General features: G+C 57.0%; 1 protein-coding gene across 6 annotated transcripts; it reads left to right on the forward strand.

The window, feature by feature from the left end:
• The first annotated feature begins 1,091 nt into the window (after nt 1-1,091).
• Nucleotides 1,092-9,460, forward strand: TLE5 (TLE family member 5, transcriptional modulator). Of its 6 annotated transcripts, none has more exons than XM_081499877.1 (7): nt 1,092-1,264; nt 2,416-2,513; nt 4,802-4,865; nt 6,178-6,222; nt 6,860-6,922; nt 8,190-8,303; nt 8,347-9,460. In XM_081499877.1, exons 1-7 carry the CDS (start codon nt 1,238-1,240, stop codon nt 8,566-8,568), a joined length of 633 nt encoding a protein of 210 aa, XP_081356003.1. In that variant the 5' UTR covers nt 1,092-1,237; the 3' UTR covers nt 8,569-9,460. The 6 variants fall into 6 exon arrangements, with proteins under 6 accessions (XP_081356003.1, XP_081356005.1, XP_081356006.1 ...); XM_081499879.1 differs by having other exon boundaries at nt 8,190-8,264; XM_081499880.1 differs by having other exon boundaries at nt 8,190-8,264; nt 8,350-9,460.
• The last annotated feature ends 2,891 nt before the right edge of the window (nt 9,461-12,351 follow it).

A 12,351-nucleotide genomic window follows, 5' to 3' on the forward strand; every position in this document is an offset into this window, starting at 1 on the left:
CCTGTTCAAAAATTATTTAGGAATTTCCAGAGACCACAAGGGTAGATCATTAACCAGAGTACAGCCCTTCTGGGAGCTGGGGCCCTGTGTGAATGCATGAAGTTGCTGTCCCTGCCTCCCTGCCCTCATTTCCTCCGAAGCACTCCACCTCCACCCCGTGCCAGGCAGTGCTGCCTCAGTGCCTTTGCGCTGGCTGTCTATGCCTCTTTGACTAAGCCACTACCCCCATAGCCTGCCAGCTCCTTCTCTCACCTTTAGGTCCTCTTAGAGGCCAAGGAGGCCCTCTCTGACCTCCCTCAGTTTAAAATCGCACCTTCCGGCCCTCCCTCCTGGTTTGTTTTCTCCATAGCTGTTACCACTCTCTGACCTGCTAGGGATGTGGTTCATGAGTTTGTCTCTATGTCTCGTGTCATCTCCACCAGGGCCAAGACTTTGTATCCCCTCCCACCCTCACATCCTGGAGCGAGGCCTGGCACACAGTAGGCGCTCCATAAATGTGTGTGGAAGCCATGGCTCCCAGAAGCTCGGTGGTTATCACCACCTCCTTTCTACAGAAGAGGAAACCGAGGCTCAGAAAACATCCCGTGAGCCAAGGTTACAGAGCATGTCCATGGCACGCGTCCGGGTCGCGCCATGACTGCGCCGGCGGTTTCGATGGGGGCAGCCGGGCCCCCCGGCTCTGACACATGGGGAAACCGAGGCCCAGGCGCGGCCGTCCCGGCCACCCGGCCAGCAGGGGCCGCGGCGCGGCGGGGGCGCACCGGGCCCAAGGTCACCGCGCCGGCCTGCCCGGGGGAGGCGGCTGGGTGGGGATCCGCAGGCCTCCCCGGGCGCGCGCCCCCCCTCGGCGGCGCGCACGGGGCCCGGGAAGCAGAAGCGGCGGCGGCGGCAGCAGCAGCAGGTGGAGCCGGAGCCTCCGCGCAGCCGAGGCCGCGGCCACTGCCGGCGTCGCCGCCATTAGACAATAGGAGCGGCGGCCGGGCGTGCGGGGAGGCGGGCGGCGGGGAGGGGCGGGGAGGGGCGCCGGGCGCGCAGGAAGCGGGGCCCGGGGCGCGCCGGGGCCGGGTGCGCGGGGAGGGGGCGCAGGAAGCGGGCGAGGCCGGGCGCGGGAGGCGGCGGCGGCGGCCCCGGGAGCTGCCGATCGGCGCCGGGACAAAGGCGCGGCCGCCGGCGCCCCGAGCAGCCCGAGCCGGGGCGCACAGCCGGGGCGCAGCCCGCGCCCCCTGCCGCGACTGACATGATGTTTCCACAAAGCAGGCATTCGGTAAGCGGGGCCCGCCGGCCCGGCGCCCACCCCATCCGGGCCCGGCACCCCCCAGTTCCTGGCCGGGCCATCCCCCAAGCTCTGGGCCCTGCGTCCCCCCAGGTCTCGGCCCGGTCCCCCCAGTTCCCAGCCGAACCATTCCCTCCCCCAGGTTCGGGCCCTGCCCCCCCCCACAGGTCCAAACTCAGCCCCCCTGTCCAGGTCCAAGCCCTGCGCCCCCAGCTCCAGATCCCAGCCGGGCCACCCCCACCCCAGCTCGGCATCTACCCCCCAACTCCTGGGCCCAGTCCCCCTCTAGCTCTGGGCCCAGCGCTACTCCCCACCCCCTCCGCCAGCTCCCGGACTCCCTCCCATCCCCCGTAGCTCCCGGCCCCCCTCCCGGCTTCCGGGACCAGGGCACCCCTCTAGGTTCCAAGCCAGGTCCCCTCCAGCTCCCAGCTTAGGTCCCCCCACCCCGCGCCAGCCCGGGCCCTGGGCCCCCGCACGCCCCCCCCCACCGCAGCCAAGCCAGGCTGGGCCTCGGCGGCCTTGGCCTCAGGCCTAGGGCGCCCCGGAAGCCCCACCAGGCACCTCTAAGGCTGAGGGTGCTTTCGGGGTCCAGGAGTGGGGGGAGTCCCGAGGCGCACCCCTCCCGGAAAAGCGCGGCCCGGAGGAAGGGTGCTCAGAATCAGGGGTGCCCTCCTCGGAAATTTCAGGCGGTGAGAGAGGCCCCTCCCCCAAGGGGACTAGGCTAGGAAAACCTCATTCCCCCCCAATTTGGGGGGTTCTCTCTAGGACGCTTTCTCCTCCCCCCAGAGGCAACTGGGCGCTCAGAGTGCACCCCCTCCCGGCGCTTTGGAGGCGCGGTAGAGGGCGCACCCTGCCCCCCACCAAGGGCGGGCCTTCAGACGCACCCCCACAGCCTGGGGGTGGCGGGGGACGAGCGACTCCGGGCGCACCCACCTCCCTCGGCTTCGCTGGGAGAGGCGGGGGCAGGAAGCGAGGGCGGGGGCCGCGCCAGGAGCTGTAAACACGGGCCCGGGAAGTGGGGCAGCGGTGGGGGGGGGGGGGCTGCAGCTGCGCCTGCCGCCGCCTTGGGGCCTCCGTGGCGGGGGAGAGGTGGATGTCTGCTCTGTGGGGTCCTGACCCGGACCGCCGCCCCCTCCCCACAGGGCTCGTCGCACCTCCCCCAGCAACTCAAATTCACTACTTCGGACTCCTGTGATCGCATCAAAGATGAGTTTCAGCTGCTGCAGGCTCAGTACCACAGGTGAGCTGGGGGCTGGTGGTCCCCGACCCGGGAGAAGGTGGAGCCCCTTGCTCCAGCCTGAGGCCTGGAGCGGAGATTGTGGCCTCTGCTTTATATACAGACTCCAAAAAATAGAGGCCTTGAAGGTCTTAGGTGGCAGACACTGTCTTTACCACTTCAGGGATATGACATTCATTTAGGCTTTAAGACAGTCCCATTTTGTAAATGAGAAATCGGAGGCATCAAAAATGTCAGTAATTTGCCCAGACTCAGTTGTCTGGTTTCAGAGCCCCTCTCCCCACCCCCACACCAATGGATAAAAGACTCCCCCAGCATCTGGAATCGGTGATTGATTCTCCACCTCCCCAAAGCCCTCCACCTACACCCCCAAATCTGTAGCCTATTATCTCTCTGCCTGGTTTTGGAGAAGGGGTTCCTGCCACCCAGCAGGAAGGTGATTCTCCCTCCAGAATTGAATCTGATATCGCTAAAGGTTTTTGCCATGTGCCTGATCTAAAGAGAAAGGGACTATTTATTTTTATTTTCATTTTACACTTGGAAAAACTTAAGCCCAGAGATTTTCTGAGGTTGCACAGCAAGAAAGTAGCACGATTTATACCCCATTTCTAGGTTGAAGAAAGCAGATCCTCAAGGCTCTGCTACAGAGGGGGGCTTTGCCTGGGAATCAGAGGGGGAGTCTATATACCAGTGGGGTTTTGGGCCCTCCCTCGACCTGTTTACCCACACAGAAGTATTTTTTGAAGGATCCTTGGATTTCTCCAAGAAGAAATTGGAGTGACATATTTGTTCTTTAGGGGGTACTGCCCATTCTCCCCATTTGCTGAAAAGTGAACATACATCCTTCTGTTTCCTCTTCCCTGCTATCCTATCACTGTGCCCATTTCAAAGAGGAGAAATTGGAGGTATAGATGATTGAAGGGCAGTTCTGATACTGTGATATGGAGGGTTTAGGGACTTCGCCCAACAGATCTGGCCTTTCTGAGGCTCTCCAGGGGGTCCCCTCTCCCTGCTTGGCCCATGCCCACATCACAGTGACCACTGGAGCTGATCCAATTCTAGAGATGTTACCAGAGCTCTGTGTGACCTCAGATAGGTCACACCCTCTCCCTGAGCTTCACAGTCGCCGTTCGACGGGCTTGGGCTTCGTGCAGTACACTGAGGGCTTCTACCGCATAGGGGCTGTTACAGTATCTACCAGTCCCTCAGGAAAGGCCAGAAATGCTGAATTTGGAATGAAATTGCCTGAGTTTATTTTTAACGGTGGTCACACATGGACATTTTTAAAGAGAACTAGACTAAGTGTGGCTCACCTGTGAACCCAGGTATACAAGTCGTGGTCAGTCTGGCGAACGAAACTCTTAAGTCTCCTGGGGTGACCACAAGATCAACGAAGTATTTATTGGGTACTTACTGTATGCCAGCATGAAGAGCGTTTCAGGTCTTAATTTATCTTGTCCTCACCACCCCACCCTGGGAGGCTGGAGCTCAGCAGACTCAGCGACCAAGGCCCAGAGAGGTAGAAGCGTTTGCCCAGAGTCACACAGCATCAGAGTGGTGGGGATGAACTTTGGACCCAGTCTATCTAGCTTGAGTTTGTGCCCTCAGCTCTCTACCTGTCACCCTGACACTCCCATGGGGGCCTTTGAGAAATGTCCAAAGCTCATCCTTGCTGGGGCAACCCAAGAGAGGAGGGGGGCCACCATCTCTATTACCCAGTGATGGAAATTTATACCCCACTCCCCCCATCCAGGGAAATCAGAGGTCACAAGAGGGGCTGGGTGCCTTTGGAAATTCCTTAGTGAATTCAGTCCAGAGCCCTGCCAGTGGGCTCTGGGCCCTTGCAACCTCTCAGTGATGTCTGTCTATTCCTTCTTTGCTGGAGAGTTTTGCCCAGTGGGTGGGAGTATGGCCTTTAAAGCCAGCTTCCTGGCTGTGTGACCTTGAGCCTGTTCACTTAACCTCTCTGAGCATCCATTGCGTCATCTTTATAAAGGAGACTGACGTTAACAGCCCTGACCTCGTTGGATTTCACGATAGGAAAGTTTCTTTGAATCCCTGTCTGACCTACAGTCAGGGTATTTGCTCTGACTTCTGTTACTTTTATTATTTTCATTGCTTTCTCCACCCCTACATCTTCAAGGTGGGTTTCATCATCCCCAGTTTCCAGCTAAGGCACCTGAGGCTCCCCTTCCCCCCTCTTCTCTCTGACCTCCACCAAAGTTTGGGGCTCCCTTGCACCATTGGGGGGACCTCATCCGAGCCCCGGCCCTCCCCCTCTTCTTCTTCAGTCTGAAACTCGAATGTGACAAGCTGGCCAGCGAGAAGTCAGAAATGCAGCGTCATTACGTGATGGTAAGCTAGCGCGGGGGTCTGATGGGCAGAGCCGGAGGACACCAGGTCCCCCTCCAGCACTGGCAGCTGCTGTCTGAACCCTGGCCATCTCCTCTGGGATGTGCGAGGAGTCAGGGTCTGCTCTCCGTTCAGCCAGCCCCTGGCCGGGCTGAGTTCATCTTGTTGGCCTGGCTGCTGGCCCGGGCAGTGGCCGAGGTGCCAAACCACCGGGTTGCAGCCTGGGCCTGCCAGGTCCCCGGCTGTCCTTGGCAGCGGAGGAGCCAGTGGCTGTGAAAGCCAGGAACTGGGTGGGGGGGGGCGGTTGTTGATCCCTCCCCTCCCCACCCCCACGGTCTGAGCATCCCAGGCTTAACCCCTCCTAGTCCAAGCTTGGGAGGAGGACTCCTGGAGGGCCACCCTCCCCAGGCAGGAGGCTGACACTCTTTTGAGGTGGGTGGGTGGAAGGGAGGGAGGGGGCGGCACTGCCTTCTTGGGCCTGACATTGGAGACCCTGCCCCTGCACACTGCCGGAATCACTTGCTTCGCTTCATATGCACCAGGTGGTGATTTCTGCATCAAAACCCCTGCCTAAGTCCAGCCCAGAGCCCACTTCCCCCAGGCCTTGGGGGAGTCAGAGCTGGACAAGGAACCTCTGCATTCAGAGGGATGGGGCTGGGGGACTCCAGAAAGGTGTGCTCCCGTTTGGAGAAAGGCTGCATGGAGAAGGAGGCATTGCAGCTGGGGTCCTGATGAATGAATAGGAGCCAGCTGGGCAGAGAAGGGGAGGCCACACAAACCCGGCTTTCTCTCCCTATCTTCCCTGGGGGGTGATGGGGAGTCATAGGAGGGTTTAGAGCAGGGGAGGCGCAGGGTCAGATGTGGGGTGTGAGGAAGGGGGGCCGCTGGCCCTAGAGGCAGACCCAACAGGATTTGTTTATCCTCGATTATTTATACCCAGGAAGACAAACTTCCCTGGAGTCCGGGGCCACCCGCAGACAAGACATAAAAGATTAGGAGCCTTGGAATGTGTGTGTGCGCGCATATGTGCGTGTGTGTGTGTGTGTGTGTGTGTGTGTGAGGGGGTGAGGTCATTATTCCAGAAATGGGGCACTCAGGTCCCCACTGGCCTCCCTAGCATCCTCACCAGGCACCTGGGCCCCAGCTCCAGGTGTGGGTGTCTCTGCTTCCGCCTCCATCTCTCTTGCCTGCCCTCCCCTCCCCCTACCTCTCCCTTTCTCCCTCTCTTTGTCTCTCTGTCACTTCCCCTTGTGTCTTTTGTCTCTGGAGCCCCACAGTCTTCACTCGCCCCCATTTCTGTCTCCCCCCTACACAGTACTACGAGATGTCCTATGGCTTGAACATCGAGATGCACAAGCAGGTATGCCCCCTTCCCCCCTTCCCGGCCCCCCCACCCTCCACACCCCTCTGCCCAGGCAGGTAGGAACCCGCCACCCCTTGGCTGAGCACCAAGTCTGCCTTGGTATCCTGTTACCTCCGGAGCCCCCCCCCACTTCTGTTCTCTCTCAGGCCTCCCTGGGAGGTTTTTCTCCCTGAGGGGGAGGGGCAGAGGCTTTCCTGGGACTGCCACCCCCACCCCATTGTCTCTCTTTTGGGACAGCCCTGGGGGAGGGGGGTGATGTGACATGCCAACCCATCCTCCAAACCCTATCTCAGGTGTGTGATAGAATTCTGATGCCAGCTGCCCCCACCTCTTCCTCCCTCCCTCCCACGGAATGCTCACTACCTATGAGGCATCAGGCATCTTTCCAAGGCCACCCAGACCCCAAGCCACTAGGCCTGGATTTCCCTCTGTCCTGAGTTCTTAGCTACCCTCAGAGACTCAGCCCCGGGGGCCACTTTTGCTGCTGATTGGGTGCCCGTGGGCCCGATGAGTTGATATGACCCTGGGCGAAGCTGGCCTCCTTGGATTAGACAGAACCGCTGGGCCTCCCAGGGCTGGTCTGCACCTGCCCTGGCCGGCTGCTGCCCAGGGCTGAAGTGTCTGTGTGTTCCAGGCTGAAATCGTCAAGAGGCTAAATGGGATATGTGCCCAGGTCCTGCCCTACCTGTCCCAAGAGGTGAGCGGAGCCCCCAGGGGTGGGGGGGTGTCTGCTGGGAGGAGATAGACCCTGAACTTCCCTCAGCCCTGACCCTCTGTAGCCATCTGTGTGCCCCAGGGCACATGCCTTCCTTCTCTGGACCTCCCAGCCATCAGCCAGTCTGTGCAGGAGAAACCCCAGGGGTGAAGGGAGGGACCTCACCCTGCTGTGGAATTCCCAGCCCGCGTGAGTCATTGCACCGTAAAAATGTCAGCTACACTGCTGAACACTGCACCAAGAATTTTGTTTCTGCCTTTCACCTTCCTGAGATTCATCTGCCTGGTCCTGCTGGCCGCTGGGTGTACAGGAAGGCACTCCGCACACAGAGGCAGACATATGCACAGATGCAACACATAGACACACAGCACACGGACACACAGAGGGACTATGTACCCAACTCTTCCTCTTCTGTTTCCTGGGATTCTCGGTGTGAAGCCCACTGTGCGCACGCACACACGCACGCACACACACGTACACACATACATACATACATACATACATACATACATACATACATACATCTGGGTCATCTAAGGCCCCTCTGCACTCTGCCAGATTTACTGCTGATAATTCATCATTTTCTTTTTAACCTCTGCTGGTACCTTAGGGTCCCACAGGGGATGCCCATAGACAATTCCAGGAGGACATCATGGAAGCCCCAGAGAACGGGATTCTTAGGACCCTGAAGATCTAGCTTTATGGTTTCCTTTCATAGCAGGGGCTCCCTGGTAGCCAAGGCCCAAAAGGAGCTTGGCAGATTTTAGCATCTTATAGCCAGAGAGACAAATTTTCAGGGAAAGCTGGGGGATTGCCCCGAACCTTAATTCATACCCCAGTCCTGCCAGAATTCTCCGGGCCTTCCTGGCTGTGGAGGAAGAGAAGCTTGGGTTAGCAGACCTCAGATCTCTTCCATTAGCAGTCCTGGTCTGAGCTCTTAGAAGCTTTGACTTCTTTGCATGTGGTATCGATCATAGTCCACGGTTTCCTAAGATTCTGGTACCAAGCCCTTTGGGTCTTCTGTGTGTCTCTGGGTATCCCATTTTCCAGATAAAGAGACTGAGGCTTAGTGAAAGGAATCAACTGGAGAGAGGGGAGTTTCCCAAGGGGAGAGATGGGAAATCATGGAGAGGGAGGGCTCTAACAGTGCAGATGGGAGTGGGGCTTCTTCTGGGCTCCGTGCCACAAATCCCAGCAAGATGGGGTGAATCATCTGACACATCTCCACCCCCCACCCCCCACTTTCCAGCACCAGCAGCAGGTCTTGGGAGCCATCGAGAGGGCTAAGCAGGTCACTGCTCCTGAGCTGAACTCCATCATCCGAGTACGTCTGGGGTCTTGGGGGGGGTTAGGGGAGGGACAGGTGGGCTCAAGGGGGCTAACGCTCCCCTGTTTGTGTACTGCAGCAGCAGCTCCAAGCCCACCAGCTGTCTCAGCTGCAGGCTCTGGCCCTGCCCCTGACCCCCCTGCCTGTGGGGCTGCAGCCCCCTTCTCTGCCGGCGGTCAGCGCGGGCACCGGCCTCCTCTCGCTGTCAGCGCTGGGCTCCCAGGCCCACCTTTCCAAGGAAGACAAAAACGGGCATGATGGTGACACCCACCAGGAGGACGACGGCGAGAAGTCCGATTAGTCGGATTAGTGGGCGGCTGGGATGGGGAGGGTGGGGGGTGGGACAGAGGGGAGACAGACACAGAGAGAGGAAGGTTCAGCACGCAAGACACAGTAATAGCTTGGGATTGGCCAAACTCCGGTAGTATTTATGGTAGCTGCCTGCTGGGGCTGTCGCCCTGCTTCTGTGCCCTACCCTGGCTTGGCTCCTACCCCCAATTCCTGGCCTCCCTCCTCCTCCCCTGTAGCCTGAATGGGTCAGAACCCACTCATACCACAGATGAGGCAAGCTGAGGCCTGGAGACGCAGGTGGGAGGCCAGGTCCTAAGGGAGCAAACCCTTAAGAGGTCCAACACCCCCTGCATTTCCCTGATTCACACACATGTAACTGACAGTCTGCCCGCCAGGGGGGGCCCCACCCCAGGGGACACCCAGCCTCCCATCCTGGCACTGCATGCAAACAATGCTAGCTGCCCCTCCCCACCCTGGGCACCCCGCGTCTCCCCCTCCCATCCACTCACCCTTCATGAGTTCCTGATGCCCGCACCCACAAAAGAAAGAGGGGCGACCGACAGCGAGCTTAGCCCCAGGGGAACAGAATGGGGCTAGCAACTCAGAATTCCCTTTCTCCCCTTCCCGAATAAAGATGAGGGTACTCAAGTTGTCTTGGTTTTTATTCCCCCCCCCTTTTCCAGTATACTAGCTTGTCTTTTAAGGAAAGGGATATTAAAAAAAGGAAAAAGACAGAAAAATGTTAAAAAAAATAAAGCAACACCCACACCTGTGTCTGTATATAGCCTTTTAGACTGTCAGCTTTTGTTGTGTTCAGTCGTTTGATCTCTACAGAGAGAAGTGAAAATGCTGTATCGAGGGTGGGCTTAGCTGTGCCTTTCAAATAAAGACGTGAGAAGGTTGGTTGCTGTGTTTCTGCCTCTGTGTTATGGGCTGCCCCGTGGTGACCCTCTTCCCAGGGGAGGAGGGGGCCTCCTTCAAGCCTGAGCCCCCCTCCTCTGTTATGGGATTGGATATGAAAAGTCCTAACTGAGTCCAGCTTGTAAATGTAATTTACCTCCTGAACTCAGTGCCTAGCCCAGAGATGGTCAGATGGAGGCTCGTGGTCACACAGCAAAGCCTAGGTGTTTGAGGTCTAGTCAGCTGTTTTGACAGGCAAAAGGACTCAGAAAAGCTAAGGGGTCGCTGAGCGTAAGAGGTGGGACTGGTTTCTGAGCCTCAGGCTAGATGGTTCCTAAGTGAAACTCTTTACCCTTAAGAGACAGATGTTAAGACCATGAGCAGTCACTGTGCGCGCACACACATGGTTCTTCCAGATCAGAGAACTGATTCCTGGCTGGACCTTAACTCTCCAAGGACCCCTTGGAGCCTGCCTTCATGCCCCTGCATCCAAGCTGGAGCACCTGGGGAGGGGGAGCCAGGAGGAAAGGTAGTTCCCTAGGGCACCTGGCACTTCAGTCAAGAGAACATCAGTCTCCCCACCCAGGATATGGGGCTGGGAGCAGGGAGCGGGTTGGAGAGTGGGAGCCGTCATTTTGACTTTGCAGTATCTTCCATCTTGCAAGATCTTTGCCAGGGCTTCTTGGCATAGAACTCGCACTCTCAAGGGACTGGGAGCATGAGGAGACCAAGGAATTCTCAACTACCTGCCTGATCCAGCGGCTTTCCAGGCGGCCAAGAGCACAGGGAACGAGAGAAGGTGGTGTTGGACAGCCAACTTCAGAGAAGATGTCTTCTGTCCCTCAGGAGAGAAAGAAGGTGGAAAGGGGACAGGGGGACCCACCTGTACCCCACCCCTCCCCCACTACAGTCAAATCATGTGCAAAAATCAATGTAATGAGACCACTCACTCCCTGGTTAACATGTATCCTCATATGTTAACGCAGGGACTTCCCCAGTGATCCAGTGGTTAAGACTCCGTGTTCCCAATGCAGGGGGCCAGGGTTCAATCCTTGGTTGGGAAACCAGATCCCACATGCTGCAACAACAGCAAAAACCCCCAAAACTCATCTCTGTGACTTGGGAAGTATAAACTGTTAACATTGGCCTCCAGAAGACTGCTTGGCACCCAGCAATCCCCCCTGGATTTCAATGTTGGACATGCCACCAGAGTGTTTAGAGCAGCTGTAATAAGTCATTATTGCCCCAAACTGGAAACTACCAGCTGTCCATCAAGGGCAGAAGGGTAATTTGTGACACCAGCTGCCCATGGAATACTATGCAGTCAGAAAAAGAACCAGGAAACACTTCACTCAACACCTGCAACACACACACACAACACTGAAGGAGCCAAATACAAAAGAGAAGATGCTGTGTGATTCCATTTATATAAAGAACAACAGGCCCAAGTGACCTATATAGTTTCACATGTCATGGGGTTACCCAAACGGACTTCTACCCATGATGGAAGCTTGGGGGCTGATTACACGAGTGTATTCATTTTGTGATAATTGATCAAATGATAATCTGGGCATTTATAATCTGGGCACTCTTCTATGTGTTCTACTTCACAATTTTTATCTTTTTGCCATGTGGCAAGCAGGATCTAGTTCCCAGACGGGGGATCGAACCCCTGCATTAGGAGTATGGAGTCTTAACCACTGGAGTGCCAGGGAAATCCCGGCGGGGTGGGGTATCTTTTTTTTTTTTCCTCACAATTTTAAAAAATGTTTTAAAGAATTTCTTTGGCCTCTGTGGCTCTAGGAATAAATTCTAGGCCCAGGACACCCTGAGGATCTGCTACCCACCATTCTAATTATTCCTCCTCAGCAGGCTGGAGCCAGGTTGAAACATTTTGCCTTTCCTTGAATAGAGACCTTTGCACACGCTGTTCTGGAAGAGTGATTTTTCTTTTTTCCCCTTCCCTGGGTTCTAATTACCCCAAACCCCCAGAAGTCATTTTTCTGACCTTCCCTCACAGAGCAAGTTTCCCTGGTACTATGAAAATTTCAATTGGGATGGGAACAGCAGCTGTTACTAATACATCCCACAATGGTTCTGGACACAGAGTCTCCAGCGTGGGCTTAAATCCTGGCTCTTCCTCTCACAGCAGGGTGATTCCAGCAAGCAAGCAGCTTCACTGCTCTGGGTCTTGGTTTTCCCTATCTGTGAAATGGGTATAATCACACCGTTGTCATGAAGATCCTATCATGGACTCTGGAGAAAGTGCTTTAGTATAGCCTCACCCATTCATTCATTCTTCATTTTTTTTTTTTTTTTAACTTATTGAGCTCCTACACTGAGCTCTGTGGACAGCAGGGAAGGAACAGGAAAGACTTAAGTCCCCACCCTTGTGACCAGATAGACACATGCGTTGGGAAAATACAAAATGGGTCAGCGGGTGTGTGGATAGAAACCGAGGCAGAGAGGAAAGTGAAGTCACTTGTCTGATCTGTTTCTGGGAAATTGTTCCGAGGATTAGCAGAAAGCCTGCAAGGGCTCAAGAGAAGTCAGCTGATATTATTAGTACTATTACTGATGTTGGCGGCAGACGAAGGGCGTTGGGGAGGGGGCTGGTCTTCTCCAAAGAAAAAGGGGCCTTGCCCAGTCACGGACACCACGGCTGTGACCTGGGGTGTCCCTCTGGGCCTCGAAGCTCCCCCATCCCGCCCGTAGGGCTGGGAAGGGTAAAGCGAGGGCCCTGGAGTCTGCTGTGGGGCGCGTGACCAGAGGGTCCTGGGGCGGTGGGACGGGGGGCGATCGCAGCCGGGAAGCCGGGGCGGGCGGAGGTGCGGTCTCCAGGGCCCCCTCCCCGCCGCGGCCTCCCGCGCTTAACGACCGCGCCGCCGGCGAC

The sequence above is a fragment of the Giraffa tippelskirchi genome, chromosome 6, assembly GCF_054371585.1.
Source record: "Giraffa tippelskirchi isolate mGirTip1 chromosome 6, T2T-mGirTip1v1.2.pri, whole genome shotgun sequence".
In the NCBI taxonomy this organism is placed as follows: domain Eukaryota; kingdom Metazoa; phylum Chordata; class Mammalia; order Artiodactyla; family Giraffidae; genus Giraffa; species Giraffa tippelskirchi.